Consider the following 26,528-nt stretch of genomic DNA (forward strand, 5'->3'; position numbering starts at 1 on the left):
AGAGAATATTTGAGAATTCACATCAGTCCCTGCCCCATAAAGTTAAGAGACTGGATGTATACACCATTTAGACACTTTTGCTCCAAAGCGGCACTCACGGATTTAAAGGTGAAATGGATGTGTATTAATCACTTTTCCCTTAAAAAAGAGGCACCACAGTACAGGAACGGAGCGGCACTCAGTACAAAAACACGGTAGAAGAAATAACTGTAACGTTTCGCTGTTTATTTACATTGTCATCAGGCATCTTCATATATAGTGAATTTTATTATAAATCTAGGTATTTCTGTGATGTACCTAGAATTAACCTGGGCTTGAGGCCACATACTTGGTGTCACCCATGAATATTGTATATAAACAAGACTTCACTATATGAAAAAAAGCTTCTTTACCTGTTCTTTGACAGAAGCAAGTATAGCTGAAGTGGTTTCTGTTTCAGAACCATCGCCGTTTGATGTATTCATCACTGAGCTTAGTGAACTAGTCTTCTCTGAGCATGATGGTTGATCTGGAACAGGCATAGCTTCCAGCCTATTAAAAAAAAAATTACACATTAGAAGGACTTGGATGAATAGTCTAAAATCATTTCACATACATTTGGATTTGTTAGCAAAATAGAAACACAACATGAACTGCTACCATGGAATTAATAGCATGCAAAATAGAAACAAAGATATTAATCTGTCTCCACATACTGTATACTAGGTGATTCATCGCACCCTACGGGCGCTCTTCACACCGTCGTTAGGGCTCTGCCCCCTTAACCTGTAAAGGCTTTTATCATGTGAAATATGCTTACTGCGCACATGTTCCACGCAGACCTGCTGGTGGATGTGGCTGGCTGCTTACTGTAACGCTGGGCGGGGGGCGGAGTTTGTGCGGCTGGTGAGCGCTCAGGATGGAGAGGGGGAGCAGGGGAATCGGGCAGAGAGTGCTTCAGACGGGAATGGGCGAGGTCGGCGGACATGTGCGGCGGGTGAGCGTGTTATGGGGATAACAGGCAGTGATTTACCGTGCACATCACAGACCTACAGCAGGCTATGCACAAAGAGGGGGAGTACCGTGTATGGGCACCTATACACACCTGAACCCCTACCCTGCACCAAGAAGTATCCCCCACGCACCTGTATCCCTACCCTTTGCCCAGCAGTATCCCTCACTCACCTGTATCCCTACCCTGCACCCTCCCTCACACACCTGTACCCCTACCCTGCACCCAGCAGTATCCCTTAAGGTGCCCATACACGGTGCGATAATTGCACCCGTTATTGGCAGGATCGTATCACAACACATGCGATTTGTGTGCGATGCGATCCGCGGGCAGTACAAAAAGTATGTGCAGCACATACTTTTTGTACTGTGCGATGCTTGTGGGAGCTTACTATCACACCGTGTATGGGCACCTTTACACACCTGTACCCCTACCCAGCCACCTTCCTCATACACCTGTATCCCTACTCTGCATCCAACAGTATCCCTCACGCACCTGTACCCCTACCATGCACCTAGCAGTATCCCTCACGCACCTGTATACCTACCCTGCACCCTCCCTCACACACCTCTACCCCTACCCTGCACCCAGCAGTATCCCTCACGCACCTGTATCCCTACCCTGCACCCTCCCTCACACACCTGTACCCCTACCCTGCACCCAGCAGTATCCCTCACGCACCTGTATCCCTACCCTGCACCCAGCCACCTCCATCACACACAGTGGTGTAACTATAGCACCGCAGCCCCCGCAGTGGCGGGGAGGCGCTGAGGGGGTGTGGGCGCCGGGGGGGCTGCGGGACTATTATGAGTTACTCACTGCCTTCTGCTGCCAGCACCTGTGCCGGGTCAGAGCTCTCCCGGCTACTGCTGCAGCGCTGCTAATAAAAAAACTGACACTTGGAAAATGGCTGCCCCCATACTGCAGACCGTTTTTCGTCTGCTGTATGGGGGCAGCCATTTTCCAAGTGTCACTTCCCAGTAGCAGCAGTAGCCGGGAGAGCCGGGACCAGGCACAGATGGATGTGGCAGGAGGTAAACCCCCCCCCACCGCACCCCGGCTCCCCTCCGCGCTCCCCAGCTCCCCTACACTGGCAGCACAATCGCGGCTGAGGCAATGGCCGCACGGGGGGTGGCGGGGGGGCACACAATTATTAGTTACGCCACTGATCACACACCTGTACCAATGGGACTAAATCCCGACCGCCGAAATCCCGACAACGGGGGGGGCGTGGATCGCCCCCCCCTTAAACATATTTTATTTGTATTTGTCATAAGCACAGCACACACTACTGCAAATGAGAAACATTTGGGCTGCTTCGTCTTATGGTAATCTTCTGGATACCCGCATCTTGCCCTTCTCATGCAAACCTGTGATTCTGAGAATGTTATTATAGTCACATTATACATTGATGAGGATTTATATTTTGGGGGGCTACCACTGCCATCAATGTTAAATGCTGTAGATCCCATACTATCCAGATGTGAGACTAATGCTGCCCATACACTTGTGAGATATTGTATACAATCATTTGATTTCGACCAATTCTGGCCGATAAATCGAATAATTGTATGTATTTTATATGACTTTTCGATTCAAACATTACATATTGACGAATATTTGCAGCAAGCAGGAATTTTTTTTCTGAGAAATGTATGAAAGTTATTTTGATGAAATAGCAGCTCCGATCAGGGGTGAATTGGGATGGAAAACAGGCCCGGGAAATTTCTCGGAGCAGCCCTAATGGAGGTGGAGCCTGTTGAGGGGTGGAGTCTGTTAAGAGGGGAGGGATACTGAGTTAGACACAGTTGCAGCCTTCCTTGAGGGGTGAATTTATGAAGCTTGGAGAAGTGTTATCTATCCCCATAAAGAACGTTATGAGCAAGGTGATAATGGTTCAGCCAATCAGCTACAATATGTAAATTGACAGGTAAGAGCTGATTGGCTGAACCATTATCACCTTGCTCATAACGTTCTTTATGGGGATAGATAACACTTCTCCAAGCTTCATAAATTCACCCCTGAGTCTTTTACTAGTTTTAAATGTGACTTTATACTATTGCCACTATGAAGCATAGGAATACAAGGAATGAGACGCCCACTGTCACAAACATTGCCCCCCCCCCCCACTGGAGAAAAAACAAAACAAATAGATCGCATGCGTGCGTTTTGTATGCAATGCAATCCGTGGGCAGTACAAAAAGTATGTACAGCATATACTTTTTGTACTCTGCACATCGCATCGCGTCGCATCGCATGCTGCTTATCGCAGCGTGTATGGGGACCTTAACACATTGACACTCCACAGGAAAATACAAACAAAAACATTTGACCTACAGGTAACATAAAACACATTGGAACTGACAGGAAAAAATAATGATAATGGCCTCAATAGGAAGAGACACAAACACTGGCCTCATGCTGCTTCCCCCTGCCCAATATCACAAACTCGCTACACCTTGTACTGTATCACACTTCCTCGCCCTGTGCTCTATCGTACTGACACACTCCGTCCCCCTGCCGCCTGTGCTCTATCACACTGACGCACTCTATTACCCTGCGCTCTATAACACTGGTGCACTCCCTTACCCCGTGTCCTAAGCTGTATCACACTGACGCACTCCCTCACCCTGCAGGCTGCGCTACAGTATATCACACTGATGAACTGCCTCACCCTGTGGCTTGCGCTCTAATAATACAAATATATATATACACACACACGCACACACACACACATAAAGGGTCCGACCCCAAAAAATATGTGCCTAACCCTAACCTCCCTTTCCCTGGCCTAACCATAACCCGCTGGCATACTTATGTTCGGCAGTTGGGATGTCGGCATCCTCAGTGATGTTATGGCTTTGGCACTGCTCTCCTGGCAGTAGTCGGGGATGCCGGCATTGGTATTGTTAATGCCGGCATCCCAGATTAAAGGAGAGTGCCAGGTATTCCCACATGTACTGTATATGTAAACTGTATATCATACACACACACACACACACACACACATATATATATATATATATATATATATATTCAAGTATTTTGCAATCAGCAAAAAATAGACGTCACTCCAAGGTTTTTACAATAAATCTGAATCAGATGTACACTGGGGATTAGATGTACACTGGGGATTATAGACACAGGGAACACATACCTGCCAAGCTGCACAGTGCCTATGCAGCCATCAGCGGTGCCACTGGTCATTGCAAAAGCCAGACAGGTAACAAAACCAGCAGAGACAGGACAGTTTATCACACAGGGAATACATACCTGCCGAGCTGCACAGCGCCTAGGCAGCCATCAGCGGCGCCAATGGTCGCCACAGCAGCCAGGCAGGCAACAGTTAAGCAGAGACAGTATGGTTATAGGTTGCTATGCAGTGTACGAGACAGGGGAGACACGAGGACACATATGGCTGAGTGGCACAGTTCCTAGGCAGCCATTTAGCGGCGCCATCTTGATCATGCTGCTCACTGGCAGCAGCAGAAGGGGTCAGCAGGTCATCTCCCCTACAGCACATCACAGAATGTAGGGGGGGGGGGGGGGGGCAGCATGTCAGGGCCCAGGCTGGAGCTGGAGGGTAGAAGAGAGCCAGCGTGCAGGGAGAGGGGGTGGGGGAGGGGGGGGGGGGGGTTAGGGGGGGCAGTCAGAAAAAAAATACAGCTTTGTTGAAAAATTCAGTGATACATTACAATCGACTCCATCCAGATGGAGTCAATTGTATCGCATGCGCAGTCTAATCCTGAAATCCCAGGACTGGATACTCCAATCCCGGGATTGAAATCCCAGATTTTTTAGGTCAAATCCCGGGATCCCGTCGATCCCGATCCCGGGATTGGCCACCCTATATACATACAGATGGGGCCGGGCTCATCTTTGCAGGGGATGGCGATGGCGACGCCATCGCCATTCCCTGCTCCCGCGCCATCTGTGTGTCGGAAGGGGACGCGCGCGCACGAGGTGCGCGCGCGTCCCCTTCCGACGGTGCTGCCGTCCCCTTCCGACGGTCGCCCGGTGCCCACACCGGGCGCCCGCACCCCCCCACAGCCTCCTCGGGTCCCCCCAGCCCCCCTCGAGCGGGAGGCGGACAGTATTGCGTCCGCCTCGCCCGCCGGCCGCCCGGATACTGAGACGCACGTGCGTGGGGGACGCACGCGCGTCTCAGTCAGATGGCGCGCCGTGTTGCTGGCGGATCGCCAGCAGCATGCTGCTGGCGATTCGCCAGCAAGCATAAGGCCTGCCCTATCTGTATATATACATATATATACATATTATATTCACAATTTTTGTACTAAGCTCTGTTATCGCTTTCACATTGCTGAACCGGTTCAACCCGTTTATTCTGAACATAAAATGTAACCCTTCTTATAACCGTGGTTGAATTGTCAGGTTACATTCAGGGTGTTCCTTGTCCCGGGTTGACCAGGCAAAAACCCGGCAATAACCTGGTTTATATTTGTGGTGTGAAAGGGATATAAGTTAAGTCTGTTTTATTTTGTTTTTCCCAGCTGTGACCGTGGTGGGCCAGTGGGAGACACAAAATAGTTGCAACTCGGAGGCTTAACTTTTGGTACTTAAAAGAAGAGATACTAGATTTACTGATGGGTATGTGGGAATTGGAGGACATCCAAGGAAGGCAGTAGCGAGGTGCCTAAACCCGCCAGATGTCTTCTCAAGGATGTCTTCTCCCACAATGGGATTTGTTTTCTCTGCGGCTGAAGGAAAGGTCATGGACCTCTGCTTGGGTTTCTCTGTACAAATATCAGTGAACTGGGACAGAGGCTTTTGAAACAATGGTGTATCTATCGGACTGGAACCGATGGTGTGAATTTCAGACTGCAAACTATAGTGCGATGATGCAGCTATTGGGCTGGAATTGAAAATGTGACTGTTGTATACTGTAGATCTGATTGTATAAGATATTGACCGGAACCAGATAGTAGTCAAGAGCCCAGGAATGTGGAAATATAGTGACTAGGCTCAAGGCATTTTGAGACTGTCAAAGACAATCTTATATCCCCCCCTAGTGTGGTGATTGGAGGATTGAGTCAGGTGACTGCTGCACAAGAATCAGAATGGGGAAATTGCTGCAGCACTAATATATTCTCTAAAACCTCAAAGCTTAAGTCTATATGGAACTAAGACACTGCAAGAAAAGAGGTAAGATATCAGATACTGGGGCTCATTTATAATTTATTGTTTGCGGTTAAATCTGGGGTTAGCTGCAAATATTAAGTATCACCTGAATGTATCAGGAGCGACCGCAGCAGGAAACTCTGATCCCTGCTGTGATCCATCTTGCACCGCTGCTGTCCACATCCCCTAAAGGTTACTATGGGGGATGCGAAGCTGCCCGATATCCCTGGGCTACCGCAATTCTAAGATGGCAGTAGCCCATTTTAGCCTATGGGCTACAGACCGCACTGTTGCCGGGGCAGGAGGGACATTTGCAAGTGCCACCTGAAAATAAGGTGTGTGGCCTTGTTGTCAGGGGTGTGTGGCCTATGATCAAGGTAATCTTGTGAGGCCACGCCTCAATTTTTTGCAACTGTGGGGGTATAGCCAGGGCCATGCCCCTAACTGCTCAGTCTCAGTGAATGGACACTGCTGAGCAGAGTCTATTCGCTCCCAACTGCCCCACTACCGTGGGACACTGCTGGCCTCAAGTGGGACACAGGCAGGGCCGGATTATAATGGAGGCACAAGGGGTCAGTGCCCCTGGGCCCCCTCTGGCTAGGGGCCCCCTGTGATTGGCATGTATTTAAATATATATATATATATATTTATTTATTTTAGCTAAAGGTTTTGTGCATGGGAGTGGGGTCACCTATCTGCCAATGTGACAATGATTAATGGTGCTGAGCATTGGGAGCCAAGTGTGCAGTGCATTACTGGGAGTTGACTAAGTCCCATGACACTTTGCACCAGAGGGCAGAAGCTGAGACATTTGTGCTGAGCTCTGATTGGTGGAGCTCATTACATGCTTCTCAGGCCCATGGATAACAGCAGCAGCAGCCTCCCATGGGAGGGTTTTTAATCAGAGGCAGCACTGGGACTGTGAGGTCTCCTACAGAATAAGGTGCAGAGGGACAAACACAGGCTTTTCATGTGGTATGTATGCATGTATATATGTATGTGTATGTGTGTGTGTGTATATATATATATATATATATATATCCCCTGAAGTTACCCATTGACCAAGTTTATACTGCCTAAACTCTGTGTTTTGACAGTGTAATATTCCCCCATGCAGTTTGCAGCCAGTAATGACAAGTGCAAAGGGGCCCCCCTGTCTAACGTGCCCTGGGCCCCCCGAAGGCTTAATCTGGCACTGGACACAGGACAATACCAAATAAAAGAGACAGTTGGGGGGTATGGATCTGTCTGTCTGGTGGGAGTGCTTTGCTGAGGGAGGCATGCTGGCTCTAATCAGTCCACTTACAGGTATATTATAAATCATTTATTGTACTATATATGCCTATATATCTGTGCCTGTATCTGGTCATTTAAGCATTAGTGCTACATAGTAGTATAAGTATGGTTCTGTACAGCTCCAGCATGACAAGGAAGAGGCAGGATGACCCAACGCATGGCTGTCTGATCTATACTCATGATAGTGATCTGCAGTCAGTTCCTTCTGGGAGAGAGCAATGTAAAGTGGCTGCTCTGAGGTTTCACTGGGTAATCTGTTACTTGGTGGAAAAATTCCTTGAGAGACAGGAGGGGAATAAAGATGAGTGGGATGTGTAACGCCTTTCCCTAGCTGCTCACAACTGGGACATGTATACATCTCCCCAACTAAATATCTGTCTCCATCTTCTATCACAACCCTGCTTACAAGTCTGCATGGTGCCATACTCATCTTTTCTAGGAATATATTCATTTACTAAGAAATGATGCAATGATGTCACCAAGATGCAATAGAAGGTCCAGGTTGGAAAATGCTCCTTCACCTGCAATAAGGATATTAGTGAAGCAGGTAAAAGAAAAAAACATCCGCCCAAGAACCTGGAGATCATAGGCACATGTGTGCCCGGCTATTAGGAGAGTATTTACAGGGCTCACCGATAGTAAATGCATATGTTGTGTATATTTATTTAATGAAACAACATATAAATATGGTAAACATTTGATATTTATTGCTTTAAAAAATGCTGCTTGTATGATTTTCTTTTATAAGAGTGATCATCACAGTCATGCATAAGACCGCAACAGTAGTCAGCAATCATATTCCTGTCACATCTACCCTGGTACCTTTCCTCCATCACTTTTATGTCTTGGTGAAATCTCTCACCTTGCTCCTCACTATAGTCGCCTAAATTAACTGCAAATCTGTCCAAGTGACTGTGAAGAAAGTGTACTTTTATGCGCATATTTGCACCTAACTAAGTAACTAAGAGTTCCAGATTAAGTAAGAACACAATGAAGATTAAAACACATCTGCTAAGACAAGAAGGTCTAAAGCGTTTATGGGGAATGTTCAATTTCAGGGTATATGCAATATCTCAAAAACTAGAGCCAATATGGAAAACTAATGGCATATTTGGAATCAGTACCATCAAATTACCCTTAATTCATTCAAATATCCATGACTATAGAAAACAATTGTTGCCCAGTGTTAGCAGTCTGTCTGTACATTGCCCTGATTCTCTGGTCAGTGAGCTCTGCTGTGCGAAACATTTCTATAGCTGCTGATAGATCTAAATTCTGCTCTCTTAAGAGATGGCGATGTGTGCTTTCACAGTTTATGCCCAATACTAATTTGTCTCTTATAAGTTCATCTTTTTTTGTGCCATACTCACACGTTGCTGCCTTTTCTCTCAGCCGGGTAACAAACTTATCAATGGATTCTACAGTTTAATGCCAAAAAATGCAAAATCATGCACTTGGCTCTCAAAAATCCAAAGACTAAATGTAGTATAAATGGCACTATAATGGAATCTACTGAGGAAGAGAAGGATCTAGGTGTCATTATTTCCAGTGACTTAAAGGCAGGTAGGCAATGAAGAAGGCAAGTCAGATGCTTGGTTTCTATAATCTTGCATGTGTAAAGGGGATAGACTGTGCTATGAAGTAGCATTTTTAATTTGCGTTAATAACTGATACTTTTCTTCCTTTTCTTTGGTGATTGTTGAAAAATAATAGTCTCTGAGTGGTGTGCATAACACACAGTTTTATTAAATCCAAAAGAATTGGTTACGGATGTGATTGTCTTGGAGAACAGAAAAGTAAAACACAAACAGTGGTATATAAACAGTTCACAGAGAATCAGACCAAGATTTGAACAACAAACCTCATATGCCACACACACACAAAAGCTTCTACAAATGAAAAGAGGTGATGTTGCTCACCTATCAGTTTATGTTTATACTCTATTACTGTATATAGACATAATAGACAGGATCTGATTGGTTGCTATGGGCAACACTGCAGTGGTCTAAAGGCCGGCCACTACTGTAACTTGTCTGAATGGCAAGTCACATACAATCTCCCTAGAACTCCTCCAAGAGACCCTCCATATGATTTGGCACTTAATGTGCCATATTTTACATGCAATAAATTGCATATAATTAATTGCATGTGAAAGGACTCCAGGGGAGCTGCTGGGGGAGTTCAAGGGAAATTGGATACATCGCAGCTGCTAAGAAGCACCCGCGATGTGTCGCTGATGGGTCCGACTGTGATTTATCCTATGTGCTGCACATAGGATCTCCTGCTCCAATGTTCATGGGAATACCCACCGGATCAGACCGGATGACAAACACATGCAACTTGGTGACTTTTAACCTGATTTGTCAGCACGATCCATTGGAATTGGGTGAAAAGAGGTAAAATCGGACAAGTGTATGGGGGCCTTAAGCTAAGTAAAACTTACACATGCTTGTGCTGGGTACACAACAGAACGATTTGCACCTAATTCCCCCAAAGTCAATCTTGACCGACTGTATGTAAATTGGGCATGTTTTGGCATGTTTTAGATCGGATTTTGATCCGATGCGCGTCCCCGCTGCTCGTTTTGTCGTATTGCAGATCTTACCTGCTTTAGTCAGGATTTGAAAATGACCCCTTTGACTGGGTACAGATTAGAATTGGATCGAATGCAGATCGTGTGCTCCAGCAGATCATGCCACCATCGTATGGTCGTCTCATGATCTGCTCACAATCATGATCGTTCTGGTGTGTATCTATCATTAGAATAGCTTATGTGTTCAATGTGTGGTCTGTGCTAGGGGCACATGCAGGATATAAATAGCAGAACAGAACGTGTATTGGAAAATAGCTGTGGCCTCAACATTGTAGCACTTCGTATACAGATTCAGAGACTTAATCGGCGTACACACAGCCTTTTAGCATTGTATTGTATAGGTATGTATTCAGTCACAGAAAGATATACCATATCTCCCAACTTCTGAGTTGATTGAAGAGGGACAGCATTTTTGACGCTGTGGGGGCATGGTCAGTACTGTGTAAGCTGCTGGCCATGTCCCCAACCCCTCTGTCTCCCTAATAGACACTGCACATAGCATCTATTCACTACTGCTCTGCTAAGCAGACCAGCAACGGGCAGAGGGATCCTAACTGTGCCTTCCACCGTGGGACACTTCCAGGCCCTGGGTAGGATGCAGGACAGTCCACCAAAAATGGGACATTTCACACAAATATCGTGCCATTTAGGAGATATGGATAAACAAGTATCATGCATCAATTTAATCAACAGTCTCAGTCTGTGTCCTAGGTGCATAAAGAGGCATTTTCGGCAAAACAGATGCCTGATTCTCATGTTATTTGGCATGCCAATAGGGGCTGTTTGGCGTGACTACAGTAAAGATTTAAACATATCATTATTAAAGCATCTCATGAACTGAAAAAGCAGCATTTATCCATACCAGTTTAAGTCGTTATGCCTTCCTTTTAGTACGTAATGCTGGGTACACAAATTCAAATGCCCACCCAGCTGCGATTTGAGGATCACATCAAGCAGCCGAACTGTAAGTGAATATGTTTACCTAAATTGGCCACTTTGCTGGCATTATGTGGGTTCTCCATCAAGTTGATGTAGTGTATACCCAGCTTAAGCTCTCACAGCTTAAGAGTCCTATTTGCTCTTGTGTTTTACCAGCACAATGCAGCGCTCTGCTCTCTGGTTTCCTTCCTTTCAGTCACTATATGTTTGGCACAATATCACTCACCTCTACATGCTCCTTCAAGCTACAGAACGCTTCTCTATCCTTGCTTCAATAATCTTTCCTAATAATTTATGCTATACCATACTTCCCAGCATTCTCATATAAGAAGTCAGGACTCCCGCGCTTCCCTGTTGCACGTATTCCCAAAAAGTGCTGTGACCTCTGAAAATGGGGTATGGCTTGGTGGGAACACCTCACGCTTTCGTCACTATGTGGGTATGGCCATTGCTCTGTGAGCTACTTGCATGCCCCCTATCCCTCTGTTAGCAGTGATTAGATGCGCACAGGGGTCTCCTAACTGCCCTCACAGTGGGACACTGTTGCTTGCAGGTGGGATGGAGACACAAAAGTCATGATTGTCCTGCGAAAATCACAATAGTTGGGAGGTAAGCTATATATTGTCCTATTAATATTATATACATTTGGGGACAATTTAGTGCCTTATTTTAGGCTCTTTGTATGTCAATGATTATCATTCCACATGTATCTGTGATGTTTTATGAACGCATGTAAAACCAAAATATTGATGTTCGCTTGTGTATTTCCCACCACAGTCACATTGTTGAATACACCATAAAGCAAATTACAACCATTGCTATCTCTAGGCAACGCACAGGGCCACAGTCCCAGAAAAAAATGGATAACTTATCCTAGGTATGACAACATTGGGCACATGATAGCAAAAAAATCAAAGTGGCAAACAACTGTTAACAAAACATACCACAGCATGTGTTAAGTGTAACAGATGACAGACATTGATGTTGATGAAAGGTAGATTTTCAAAAGCTTCCATAACAAGCAAGTAGTGCTTCTAGTTAGCATTTTGCTATTGAATTCTAGAACATAATAGATGGATTCTGATTGGTTGCTATGGCCAAGATTTCGTAAATCTTCCCATGAGAGTGAGACAGACATGGAAATTATTAAAAGTGAGTAGGGAGAGAGAGAAGGCAAAAAATGCTATTCATACATATGTTTACATATAGGGGTAATTCAGATTTGATTGCACATCTGCGAATATGAAGCAGTAAGCGATCAGGTAGATGCCGTCTTGCTAAAGTGAAATGCCACCTTGCGGATTCATGTGCACGCCATGAAAATGGATATGTAGGGCTAATGAAGACCACAGCAGAGCGAATATGTCCTAAACCCTTCGTAAGAGGCTCACCATAGGATGATTTTTCCATTGAGCACCACTCATCGCAGGTTCGGAGTAGCCAGAGACTTACTAGGCAGCTGCGATGAATACAGCCTTATGCGGCCTGTTGCTGATGTCACTCATTTGGCAATGCCTGCATCTTCCTGGACATTCCCAGATTTTTTTTTTTTTGTCACGTCTAGTGTAGGAGCCGGACTTGAGGCAAAGCCTAGGGGTAGGCTCCCCTGACAGGGTTTGTAGGGAGCTGATTAGCAGGTTAGTCATAGAAGGGGTGTCAAAGGAGAGGGTCATAGGGGGAGGGGCTTAACGGGGTGTTGGAAGGGTTTATAAGCAGGGTTCAGGCGGGAAATAGGGGTCACTGGGAGAATTTTTTCAACAGCTAAGCAGCCCTGGCATCTCCCATGGCTTCCCCAGGCGACGCTGATGCGGAGGTATCCGCTGCGCTTGCTGCCCTTAGGGAGGCAGCGGGCACTAGAGGGGCTGAATGGCTGCAGCAGCAGATGTCCGGTTTGCTGGGGGGACTGGGAGCAGCAACACAAGAGGCTGCTTCAGCGGGCGCACGGCCTCGGAGGTCTAGGCCTCCGGAGCGCTTCAGCCCATCGGTGTCCCCCAGGGTTCAGCGCCGTTCACGGAGCCCTGTCAGGGACCCTCCAGGCCTGGCTGCGGGCCGGGCACCTTCCGCCCGCAGGACCAGGTCTGGGAGGAATCCGGCTAGCAGGCGGAACCCTCCGCGCGGGGGGGGATCACCCCCCCCCCGTGCATGAAGATCCGGCGGTGCGGGGTGCTGGACCTGGAACGGCGGGACATGCTGCGCATGCCGCTGCCCAGCGCGGGGTGAGTCGTGCCAGGGGGGCAGACGTACAGGCTGAGGAACGCAGGCCTGGTACACGGAGCGAGCGGCGCCCATCTGGCTCCGCCTTCAGTGAGGTCACGCCGGCTGGCGCTGTACCTGAGGGTCGCGATGACAGGAGAAGAGAGATGCCACCAGCAGCAGATGATGGAGAAGTACCTGGTCCTTCCACATTGGCTGGGGCCCGTCAGGACGCTGGATCTGCGGCTGCTGGGTTCACAGCCCCTAGGCAGCCTGGTGAGTCTGTCTCTATGTCTGTTAATGCTTTAGCGCAGAGTCAGGGGGGGGAGGGTTAGCCCTCCAAGGGGAAATGAGCAGGGGTTTTACTGAATTGTTGAGTGGTTTTGCAGATTGGTTGGCTGTTTTGCGGCAGGGGGCGGGGCCGTCCCCGGCGGCGGCGTGGGTGCCGCAGAATGCGGGCACACCAGCCAGCAGTAGCGTGGTAGTCAGCAGTAGTGTGCCGGTTAGCGGTGGGGTGCCGGCTAGCAGCGGGGTGCCGGTGGCCGGCAGTGGGCAAAGCAGCAGTAGTGCAGGGGCACAAGGGAGCAGTGGGGAGACGCAGGAAGAGAGTGGGAGGCTCAGTGACACTGCAAAAGGGGAGGTGTATGTCTGTTTTGAGGGGCCGTTGGGGGCCCACCTGAAGCAAGAAGTGAGGGAGAAGATTTGGAAAGGGGAATACGTGGATATATTTTCACTTCTCCCTTTGGAGCGTTTTAATCTGGATAGGCCCCGTAAGGAGGAGAAGAAGGAGGAGGAGGAGCGTCGGCGGTATCGGCTGATACCGCGGTCGTTCACGAACTGGTTACAAGCATTTGCTATTTTAGCTAGTGTGATTGGGGAAAAGGCACCTGACAATTGTTCAGGTTTGTTTTGTTACATGGATGCGATTGGGGAGGCGCACTGTGTGTATGGGGGCCTGGCTTGGCTCCGGTATGATGAACAGTTTAGACAGAGGAAGGCGGTGCGCCCTAACATACGTTGGGACCATAAGGATATTGCTTTATGGTTAAAGGTGACGGCTCCCATGAAAAGCGGGCAGCCCTTTCGTGGGGACGAGGGGGCCGAGGGAGGCCACAAACGGGACGGCCATGCAGAAGGGACTCTGTTTTGCCTTCAACGACGGGTCATGCCGGTTTGGGGCAAAATGCAAATTTAAGCATGAATGTTCCTCGTGTGGAGGGACCCATGGTGCAAATAAATGCTTCAGGGGGAAGTCACGGGACGGTAATTCAAAAGGGGGAGACGCCGGTTCGGCTGGAAAGGATGCTGGGCTATCTACATAGATATCCCGACCGGCAGACAGCCGCGTTGTTGGAGGAGGGGTTTAAGGAAGGTTTTATGATACCTTCCGACGTGCGGGTTTCAGGGGTTTTTAGGAGGAATTTGAAGTCTGCAAGGGAACACCCAGACGTGGTTCAGGATAAATTGTTTAAGGAGGTAAAGCTGGGTCGTATGGCGGGACCATTTGGGTCGCCACCATGGCCAGATTTGATAGTCTCACCATTGGGGGTGGTGCCAAAAAAGGAGGCGAACAAGTTTCGTCTTATACATCATTTATCTTTTCCAAAAGGGGCGTCGGTCAATGATGGCATTGACCCCGACATCTGCTCGGTGGTTTATACATCGTTTGACGCAGCTGTTCAGTGGGTGAAGCGGTTTGGGAAAGGGGCCCGGTTGGCAAAAACTGATATTGAATCGGCATTTCGTTTGCTGCCGGTTCACCCAGCTAGTTTGCGTTTGTTAGGATGTTATTGGGACGGGGAGTTTTTTGTTGATCGTTGTTTACCGATGGGTTGCTCCTTGTCGTGTGCTTATTTTGAGGCCTTTAGTTCCTTTCTGGAGTGGGTGGTTAAGGATGTCTCCGGGTGCAGTTCAGTTATTCATTACCTGGATGACTTCTTATGTATTGGTCCTGGGGGGACTGGGGTATGCGACTTGTTGTTGAGGACGGTTGAAAGGGTGGCGGCAGACTTTGGGGTCCCTCTTGCACCTGGCAAGACAGAGGGCCCTGCGACAGTGATCAGTTTTTTGGGTATTGTCATTGATACTGAAAATATGGAGTGCTGCTTGCCCGAGGAGAAATTGCTGGGTTTGAAGGCTGAGGTAGGGAGGGCATTGCTGGTGAAGAAAATTAGATTGCGGGAATTACAGTCCTTGCTGGGCAAATTGAACTTTGCGTGTCGCATTATGCCTATGGGCCGCATATTCAGCAGGAGGCTGGCAGCAGCGACGGCAGGGGTGGTTCTTCCTCATCATTTTGTCAGATTAGGTAGTGAATTGAAAGGTGACTTGCGGGTATGGGCAACATTTTTGGAGGCTTTTAACGGCAGAGCTTTGTGGATGTCGGACACATGCGTGGCCACGGAGCTAGACCTCTTCACAGACGCGGCCGGGAGTGGCGGTTTTGGGGCATATTGCCAGGGACATTGGTGTGTAGGCCGGTGGCCTGAGTCTTGGGTGCAGAGGGGCATGGTAAAGAACTTGGCATTGTTGGAATTGTTTCCTATTTTGGTTGCAGTAGTGGTTTGGGGGGAGTTGTTCCGCAATAGGAAGATTTGTTTTCACTGCGATAATTTAGGGGTTGTCATGGCCATTTACCAATTGTCGGCATCTTCACCGCCAGTGGTCACTATTTTGCAGCAGTTAGTATTAGAATGCCTGGCGTTGAATTTGTGGGTGGTGGCGAGGCACGTCCCCGGTGTCTCTAACGGTATTGCGGATTCCTTATCTCGTTCACAGTGGGAGCGTTTCCGGGAGTTGGCGCCAGAGGCGGACAGGGAGGGGACCGGGTTCCCGAGTCGGCTCTGGGATCTGCTGGACGGGTAGTTGACCAGCTCATCAGGGAATCTTTGGCCCCGAATACATGGTCGGCGTATAATCAAGACTGGCGGAGCTGGTTGGAATGGCGTGAGGCAGCAGGTTTGAAGGAGGATGACGATGAGTTGGCTGTTCTGTTATATATAGGCCATTGTAAAGAGATTGGTTGGTCAGTGGCAAAAATCACGCGCTGCATGGCGGGCTTGGCTTTTGGGTTTCGTGCAGGAGGTAGGCCTGATGTCACTAAGAATTTCCTTATTTCGCAAGCATTGAAGGGTTGGAGGAGAGGCCATGTGGTACAGGATCAGAGAAGGCCGGTTTCCTTTCAGTTGTTGCAGAGTATGGGCATGAAGTTAGGGGTGGTTTGTAGTTCCAATTTTGAGGAAAGGTTGTTCGGAGCGGCCTTCTCGCTTGCCTTCTTCGGGGCATTGCGGATAGGTGAGCTCGTGAGTCCAAGTAAGTCCAGGCCGGGGGGCTTGTTGGAGGAGGATGTAGATTTATACTCGGATAGGGTGGAGCTATTGGTGAGGAGGTCAAAGACGGATCAGTTAGGGAGGGGGAAGAGGGTAGTTCTCTTCTCTGTACCAGGGTCGGAGATGTGCCCGGTGGCACGATTAAGGAGGTTTAAGGAAGTCAGAGTGGGCAGGGGAAGGGATCCTTTGTTGGTGCATGCAAATGGGTCTTTTTTGTCACGGTTCCAGTTTATTAGTGTGTTTAGAGCAGTCCTGCGGACGTTGGGCCTCAAGGGAGAGGAATACGCTGGTCACTCTTTCCGTATTGGGGCCGCAACTGAGGCTGCTAGAATGGGATTTGGTGATGAGTTAATTAAGCGTATTGGGCGGTGGGAATCGTCTCGTTTTCGTTCTTATGTTCGCTTAGGGGATTGTTGAAGTTGACTGCGTGTTTTTCTGTTTTTAGGGCAGTCTCCGTGCCTGATTTGGATTTTAGGACATTCATATGTCTTTTGGGGAGCTTTACGGGCGGATGTCAGACCGAACGGCCGCCAGCTGGGTTTGGATAGAGAGGAGGCATTGGTCCGCTGGCTGGGGAAGCGCGGTATGGTATGGAGTGGAGTGTTGCAGGAATTTCACCGTTTTGTTCGGCTCGATAGGGCTCCCGATATATTAGTGTTGCATGTGGGTGGGAACGACCTTGGGGGCAGACCATTTAGGGAGTTGATACGGGATATCAAGTTTGATCTCCTGCGTTTATGGGCAATGTTTCCGGAGGTGATCACGGTTTGGTCGGACATTGTGCCACGCCAATATTGGAGAGATGCAAGGTCGGCTGACAAGCTCAATAAGGCACGGATTAAAGTTAACAGGGCGATTGGGCGCTTTATGGCCAGAAACGGGGCTGTGGTGGTGAGGCACAAGGAGCTGGAGTCTGGTGCCGGGGCATTTTGGAGAGGGGACGGTGTGCACCTGAATGCTGTAGGGATAGATATTTGGTCGTTGGGAATACAAGAGGGAGTTGAAACAGCGTTCCGGATGTGGGGGGGGCGCACGGGGTTAAGGGTTTAATCCCGTGCTTGGTGGCGGAGGGGGGTCCTCGAGGTTAGTGGCATTGAGGCTTAATTATGCGGCGGGGAGGGCCCCATGAGGGGGCTGGACTCCCCTGGGTGAGGTTAAGTAATGAGCACTGGGTGTTGACAATTGGTGCCCTCGAGCCAATCGCTATCGGCTGGGGGTAAGAACTCCTGGAAGTGCTTGAACGTGTGGATAGATTTATTGAGGGCCTCGGGGACCACCTCCGTGGGGAATGTTTTGGTTATTGTTAAACTTGTATTGTTTCAATAAAGATGGCCGCTGTGGCCAATTTTATCCAACAGGAGAGTTGTGTCATTTTTGGTGGATATATGGGCACAGCGATTAGACAATACCTGGTCATGTAGGAGCCGAACTTGAGGCAAAGCCTAGGGGTAGGCTCCCCTGACAGGGTTTGTAGGGAGCTGATTAGCAGGTTAGTCATAGAAGGGGTGTCAAAGGAGAGGGTCATAGGGGGAGGGGCTTAACGGGGTGTTGGAAGGGTTTATAAGCAGGGTTCAGGCGGGAAATAGGGGTCACTGGGAGAATTTTTTCAACAGCTCCCACCCACCCTCCCTATTTTTAGACGATTTTAGGTAAAATAATTGATAGAATGTCTTTTTGTCACAGTGGCCTGTGCGGAGGGGGGTCCTCGAGGTTAGTGGCATTGAGGCTTAATTATGCGGCGGGGAGGGCCCCATGAGGGGGCTGGACTCCCCTGGGTGAGGTTAAGTAATGAGCACTGGGTGTTGACAATTGGTGCCCTCGAGCCAATCGCTATCGGCTGGGGGTAAGAACTCCTGGAAGTGCTTGAACGTGTGGATAGATTTATTGAGGGCCTCGGGGACCACCTACGTGGGGAATGTTTTGGTTATTGTTAAACTTGTATTGTTTCAATAAAGATGGCCGCTGTGGCCAGTTTTATCCAACAGGAGAGTTGTGTCATTTTTGGTGGATATATGGGCACAGCGATTAGACAATACCCTGTCATGTTTTTTTTAACACTCCCATAAATGGCCATTTACAACCCACAGACTAGTGTACCAGTCATTTTATTTTGTGTAGTAAGTAACCTATATTGATCCATCATTTGTTATATAGGGTATATTCATACCTGCATCCTTTTGACTTAATGCATCATTTGGTAGCATTTATACTGTCACAATCTATATGTAGTTTTTCAAGGGTCATCTTGGAAGTTAACAGGGTCTGTATGAGTCCACATCAGGCCACTGTGATGCATATTGTTCATTACATTTAGACTATTACAGCCTCTTATCTGACAGATCTACATCTTTAACTGCATATTTTCAGAGTCTTTATATATTTTGACATTTGCCATATTACCAACCACTACAGATGGAGCAGCTCCCTTCGGAGCTGCTCCTGGTGAAAGAATCAACATCTGCCACCAGCTGACGGAAGGGGGAGTCCTCCGCCACCGGTCACCTGCATCTCCCGGCAGCCCCTGCCGGCTCCCCCCACTCCCTGCTAGTCTCCCTGAAGTGGAGATGGGCAGGGAAAGTGATCCCTGCTGCCGTACTGGGCCTTGCTGACGGGGACGCACGTGCAAGACGCTCACGCATCCCCATCAGATGGCGCACCTCTCTACTAGCCTGCGCCAGCTAAGGGAATCTAGCGATTCCCAGCGCTGGCTGAGGAGCGCTCCATCTGTATTTTGATTATTTCTAATAACATTCAGTGTTTTGTGTATTGTCTATTTATGTTAAGCTCCTCCACGTGAGAAATTATCCTAAGACACCAAATAATGCCAACATATGGAAAGAAGATATGCCTAACAAGCATGCCCTCTTTGCGTTTAATGCTAAGGATCTCCCTAATGTCCTGCGGACACAGGAGGTCTGTGGTGTGTGGTAACCTTTCATAAGTTTTGACCCAAAGGCAGGGAAAACAGTTAGTTGCCATTTAAGCCTCACTGGAAATAAACTATTCCTGGTTGCAAAATTGTCAATCAGATACATTGCCTGGATCATTCACCTGCTTAATGTCTTGTACTAATTACAACCAAATATAGCATTTCTAGGATAAAATGAAAGGCTAAAAATGCGTTATTTTATGCCTTAACCTGCATTCCACAGCTTATCTACTCTAACAATAAAATATGCTTTCCAATGCTGATCGCGCAACTTTCATAATCGATGACAAGTCATCATCTGTATGGGCCTTCTTTTAAATATTTTATGACACAAATCACTGAACTGACTTTACATTTATACAGATATTAAAATACATTACATTTTTGTTACATCTCTTTATAATTCAACCAGTCCGTTCACCTTATTAATAAGGTTCACTGCCTCTGAACTCTTTGAAATTCTCTGATGTGCCACAACTGTACCCATAAACCAAAATGTGGTTTAATTAGTGTTTGCACCCATAAATCAACTTAGATTTAACACAAATGACTAGAAGAATCAATATATATCCATGTTTTTTTTTCTTTAACTTGCACTACCCTATACAGACATTGCTCCAAAATCAATAGATTGCATTCCTACGAGATTTACACTGAATTGAAACTCTGCCATCTTTGGCTCCATCCAGCTCCTTTATAAGACATCATTCCCGTCTGTTCCTGATCATGAAACAAATAATTTATTACATTCAGAATTTAAAAAAAATGCACTACCCAAGTATCTGGAATTATAGCAGTCAATGTTAATTTCAGAATTTAGGAATTTGAGTATTTCAATGCATTGGTTGATGATGAGCTCTTAGACTATGGCCAAGATATCATTACATAATGAATGCTCAGGGCATCACAAAAGTTATTTCTTCTGCTAAACATAAAATGGTCAGAATCTTCATCCCACCTGACCCACCTTTGATAAAGCCACCTGGAGTGGCGAAACGCGTCAGGGAGCTACTGGGGTACCCTCATCCCCCCCTGCCTTATCTCTATTCAACTGGATTGCAGCCTGAACCATTCCCTGGATTACAAATACCACCCAAAGATACCGTTTCCTCGTGTCTCCACCAAAAGGACCAGCTCTTGGTAATATACCCACTAAACATCTTTCCTGGGAGCATCCGAGTTTATCACCATCACTCCACCATCGGTAATTTGTGCCAACTTGGGCCGATAAGTGGACACTCGGACGAGGACATTCCATACCCATCAGGGTGGTAATTATACACGTTTTGATTTATCCAACTCAATCCAAGGGATACATAGGAACGGACTCTCCAGCTATACTGCAGGGGGACCCCCATTATTTCATACCCACCCACCATTTATTTTATTTTACAAACCCCAGTTTTTTATACAGTATTTTATTATTATGTATTGTTATTAAATAAATTGTTCAATCTTTTCTCAAAACCATTGCACTGTTCAAATTTCTTTAATTTTTTTTCCTAGAATCTTCATCTTGTCTTCTAGATTGGATTAGAAGAGCCTAACCTAAAAAAAAAGGGGGGGGGGTATGGCCTGGCCAACAGTGGAAGAAGACATGATGTCCCTGTGCTCCAGGAGACATCTGGACGCTGACTCCTAGGCTGGCCAGTAGCCTTTGCTCCCTGCTTCACTTACATTAGCTACATGCCTTACCCTGCACATTTATTACTTTGATGTGTATATTTTATATATATATATATATATATATATATATATATACTCACTGTATTATATCCCGCGCAGCAGCGGCGGCCATCTTGCCTGCAGCACTCACTGGAGCTGTACCTGGCATTTACTCTTCTGGCTGAGGAGGCCCCATAAGCCTACTTTACCTCATATATATAGTACTCCACTAATTATGGTTGGCTCTCTTTTCATTATTACTGGGTTTAAGTGGCTAATTTACATCATTTCTACCTGAATGTGTAAACCTCCTCTGGTGGTCATATACAGATACTACTACATTAATTCCTTGTATACTTCTGTTATCTGTGCTACTGCTGCACACACCTTGTTGAGGTTATCCCCCAAGCTGCCCACTACTGTGGCCCAAAGCAGACGGCAACTGGACCCCATGTGAGCGCTTCTCCACCATGCAGCTCCACTAACAGAGGAATGTGACCTTTGTCTCCCACTCCATGCACAGTGCTCATTTCATATGTAACATTTAACAGCTTCCTTCTCTAATGGGAAAAACAGGGAAAAACTCTCAAAGTAAGACTCCCCGGAAATCTTGAGACAACACCTCTCAACAGAACTTGCGCTCCTGCTTATCTACCCCACATTTGGCTGACTCCCCTGAAGTGCCATCTGGTGCTGTCATCATCACCGCTACTTCCACCATGGCTGTCGTTCCTTCATCGGTGATGCACACGACCACTTGTTGCAGTTGACAGGTGAAATTGCGGAGATCCTCTCCCATGTTAAGTCGCTGGACACCAAACTAGGCATGCAAGCCCTGGAGTCATGGCTCCACGAATCCTTGCAAACTCTGATATTTCTAGTTCTAGTCCATGGAGTAAGTGAGCGGCCGGGCACTCAGTATTCTTATACTTGAAAATAGTTTTCACATTATTTGTGTTGAAGTTTGCCCCCTTTACTATAGTTACATCGTATACTTATGATTTAGGTATTTGCAGAGTTTCTCCATACATAACTTTGTATGAAAATTAATTTTTCTTTCTTAGGTTGACAAAGTCACTGCCCCCTAGTGTGCCCCCGACCGCAATCCTTTTCCGTGACATGGGTACTCTGGTAGTCCCTTTTTTTTCTGGATGCGTTTTTTTCATGCTCTCACCATGTTTGTTTGTTTGTTTGTTTGTTTTTTGAATTGTATTATCACTAGCTCTGGTCTCCTCGTTTTCTTTTATGGCTGTCTCTCTAAAGGTGCACATACACTGTGCGATGATCGCACCCATTATGGGCTGGATCGCATTGCTTTGAATGCATTTTGCATGTGATTTGCGTGTGATGCAATTCGCGGGCAGTACAAAAAGTATGTGCAGCACATAATTTTAGTACTGTGCGATGTGATGCCCGCTGGAGTGCGCATCGCATCACATTGCAGGGTGCTATCGCACTGTGTATGGGCACATTTAGACTATTTTCAATCAAAACTAGAGGGTTAAATGTCCCCAAAAAATTAGCACAGGCCCTCCGCTCTTTCCATGGACAGAGAGCTGATATTGTCATAGTTCAAGAGACTCACTTTCGGCATTCAGACGTGGCACCCCGTTTTTTTCCCTACGCTCTTTTATACACAGTCCAACTCTAAGGGAGTGGCAATTATCTTTGCTAAACATATGCTTGTGTCTGAAATAGTGGTCCATAGGTTGGAGGAGGGGGGTGCCTACTTGGTAAATGCACTTTGTCTAACCAAGTTTTCACCATTGTCAATATTTACACCCCAAACCAGGGTCAACCAGAATTTCTTGAGAAGGTGTTCGATAAGATTTCTTCTCCCCAGTAGGTCGGAGGTGGCTTGAATTGGACCCTAGACCCCCGCCTAGATGTTTTGTCCCCCCCCCATAGCTGATCTTGGTGTTTTAATGATTCTCTACTATTGTAGATCCCAACTAGATGAGCGCATCAAGGAATACATTGAATGTAACGTGAACCCTGATGTTTCAAAACTCACAATTTCGGAGGCACATAAATGTGTATTAAGGTTAAGTTTTCCTTCAGGAAATGCTGCAACAGATCTTATAAATGGGGCATTAAAACTGGAAAAATGCTGGATCATGTGCTCTGAGAGCATTTTCCTTTATACTCTCTATTAAGGATGGAGCAGACCGGGCTCTCCACTAAACTAGTGAGATTGTGCCGTCATTATGCACTTATTACTCTTCCCTATGCAACCTCCCCCTACAGGAACCTTCCCTGATACTATACGCAAATTGCAAGCTATTGATGACTATCTAACTAAGATAGGGTTCCCCAGGCTCACTGCACTCAATATTGAAGAGCTGGAGAAGCCTTTTACTATGCTAGAACTGAATCTATCAAATCTTCCCCCCACCTGGAAGAGCTGCGTTCCAGATGCCTTCAACATCACCTACTACAAGGCCTTTAACCCCTTCAGAGGTGGGGTTTTTTTTTGGGAGCGCTCCCCACTGGGCGAGTTTTTTATGGGGAGCGCTCCCTTTAAAAAAAAACACCACTACCCCCCTGGTTCCGGGCAGCGCCGCTGAACTGTCAATCAGCGGCTGCCCGGACCTGCGCCCCCCGCGCCGCATCGCTGTCCCCAGCAGCCGGCTTGTCATAAGCCGGCGCCGGGGACTTCTATTGAACACCCGGAGGGGAGGGGGGAGGAGGAGGGAGGAGGAGGCAACGCCGCAGAGGGGAGGGAGCCGGACAGCGCAACGCTGCTTGAGATCAGAGTGAACTCAGCAGCGCTGCCCGGCTCCAAACAGTGGCAATCCCGAGAATTTTCCGGGCTTGCCAGACTGGGCACTGAGGCACAGCCTGGAAAATTCTTGGGATTGCCACTGAAGAGGTTAAGGACAAGTTGCTTCCTTTACTACTAAAGGCCTTTAACGCGGTCTCTGACCAGTCCCCTTTCCCTAGACAGTCAATAGAAGCCCATATCACAGTGATCCCTAAGGAAGGTAAGGACCCTTCCCTCTGCTCCACCTACCGCACCATTTCCTTCTTTAATGTTGATGTCAAGTTATTCACTAAAATTTTGGTGAATAGACTTACAGCCTTTCTCCCAGCAGTTATACATAATGATCAGGTTGAGTTTCTTCCCGGCCGTGAGGCCTGACACAACACTTGTAAAGTTCTAGCCCTCATTTACCATATCTCCACGACGACTGCCCCCCACAATTTTACTGTCCATGAAAGCTGAAAAGGCATTCGATTGGAATGATTGGAGTTTCATGCCCATTGTGCTATAGGATCTGGGACTGGGCCCTGTAATTTTTCAGCAAGTACTCTCCCTATACCACTTCCCTTTAGCTAAGGTTAGAGTCAATGGCTTCCTTTCCTGCCCCTTTACTATCAAGGTTAATTACTCTAACTCAGTTGCCCTGAATATTACTGCCCCACCCCAAATGCTATCTGGTCTCAAAACTACGTTTTCGTTTGCCTGGCACAGGTCCAAATTAAAATACCTTGGAATAGCCATCACCAGGGATCCCGCCTAACTGTGTGAAGCGAAATTCACCCCCCTTCTAAATAAGACGCATTCCGATCTACGTTCCTGGAGAGCTCACCTTTCTCATGGTTTGGGATACTGAGAATCCTTAAAAAGAATTCCTTCCTAGAATCCTGTACCTTCTACAAACCTTACCAATAAAAATACCACAGCACTGATTTTTGGATGTTCAGGCCCTCATCCGGGACTTTGTGTGGGGAGCTAAGAGACCACATCTAAAGCTAGATGTAATGAATAGAACAGAGGAGGTCTCCAGCTCCCCAATATCCAGGGATACTACCACGCCTGCTGCCCTACTAGAACTCTTCAGTGGTCGTGGAATGATACATCAAAGCAGTGGGTCCAGATTAAACAACAGGCGCTTCCTGTCCCTATCTACTAATACCGATCACTAAGGAAGACACTGACGTTAAAAAGGCGGAGAAATGCGTTGGTTATCGCTCTTTTAGGAACCAATTTTGTCAGTTGTGTTGGAGAATCCCTTCCGGTGAACGGACCCTTATACAGCCAGTCTGGAGTGCTAACCAGGAGAAGCCAGGAGCCCACCACCATCTTCAAATAACAGGTGGCCAACTGTACTTACCACATAACAGTGCCTGAATTTTGTTGTGAGCACAAAACTTCATACAAAGCAGTGTTAATATAAACATCTATACCTATATGCTGGCATTCGTTTAAAGAAGCAATCAATATAGCCCATGCAGGCTGTGCTTGAACTGCTTCATATTCACTATCTGACTATCTGCTAAACATCTTATTGCTTTTGGGAACTCAGTTTTACCAATAAGAGGTATCATTACCCCCAGGAGATTTCTCATCTGCATTAACAACAATATTCCCTTGGGAGGATCTGCCTTGCCGTTTTTCTACTGTATATATCAGATTGTATGTATTTGCTTTTTATTGTGAACATAATTTTACATGATTTGAATTTAATATTAAATTGTTCTTTACTATTTTAGCGCAGTGCTTGTGTTTTTGTTTTGCCCTATCTACTTGACCCCATCTCAGTCTTCCACACCCCACTATAGCACCTACCTCCTACCTAACATTGGTGGAAGTCTCTTAGGAAGTCACCTTCTATCTCATCTAGGTCCTCCCTGTATGTACCCTCTTTAGCACATAATAGCCTCCTGAGTTAGACCTTAGAGCCTCTGCCTGTTGGTTGGAATAGGGGCCTCCTCCAAGCTGAACAGCTGGTAAAAGGAAGAAAAATGTCAGCCTGAAGATATTCAGACCAAATGGAACTTACCTGGCGGGGCATATTGGCGGTACCTACTGTACAAGTCCACCACTATCTCCAATACCTCTGTCCTTCTGGCACACTCTGTATGACTCTAATACCTTTTGAACTCCTCTGTACTAGTAGGTCCCCTCCCTCCCATACTATCTCTTTAATATATAATCTTCTTCTGAAAGATACAAGCCTCCAACTTCTGTACTTTACTAAAACCTGGGATAGAGAATTGAGGCCCTTATTCTGATCGGTGCGGCCAGATCCGAATATGCGGGCAGGACCGTGCGTGCGAAACCCCGCCTTCCATACGGATCGCCAACTCCGTCCGTACGCGGTAAGAAGCTGGCCGAACGGACCGCACGTGTATTTTTCATGGAATACGCCTCCTCCATCTCAGGGAACCTCCCCCATCATTCGATGGTCGCAGACCATCGAATGCAGGACCGAGTGGTCCACCAGCTCCCGCAACCTCAGACCACACGGACATTTTTCCGTGCAAAAGCAGAGATCTGGGCGGGCAGCTTACATCCGGCGATGTCATATGTCAGCCCCCTACACGTGCGTCACGGCCGCATTACCATACGTACGCCCAGCGTTTGCATGGGAACGCCCATGAAACGCGGGGCGTATGCATATGGTAATGAGCCCAAATAGCCCTTCACGCCCCTCTCCACCCCCTGTT

The 26,528-nt window shown here is 47.3% G+C and overlaps 1 protein-coding gene across 9 annotated transcripts in view; it reads right to left on the reverse strand.

The window, feature by feature from the left end:
• The window catches only part of CTNND2 (catenin delta 2), a 444,220-nt gene that overhangs the window by 389,636 nt on the left and 28,056 nt on the right, over window positions 1–26,528 (reverse strand). For all 9 annotated transcript variants that reach the window (XM_083188240.1, XM_083188245.1, XM_083188239.1 and 6 more), the window contains exon 2: window positions 393–531. In XM_083188240.1, the coding sequence (XP_083044366.1) occupies window positions 393–521 (129 nt within the window). In that variant the 5' untranslated portion in view covers window positions 522–531. The remainder of the gene's footprint in view (window positions 1–392; window positions 532–26,528) is intronic.

Source organism: Crinia signifera, chromosome 5 (assembly GCF_055691185.1).
Source record: "Crinia signifera chromosome 5, ASM5569118v1, whole genome shotgun sequence".
Lineage (NCBI taxonomy): Eukaryota > Metazoa > Chordata > Amphibia > Anura > Myobatrachidae > Crinia > Crinia signifera.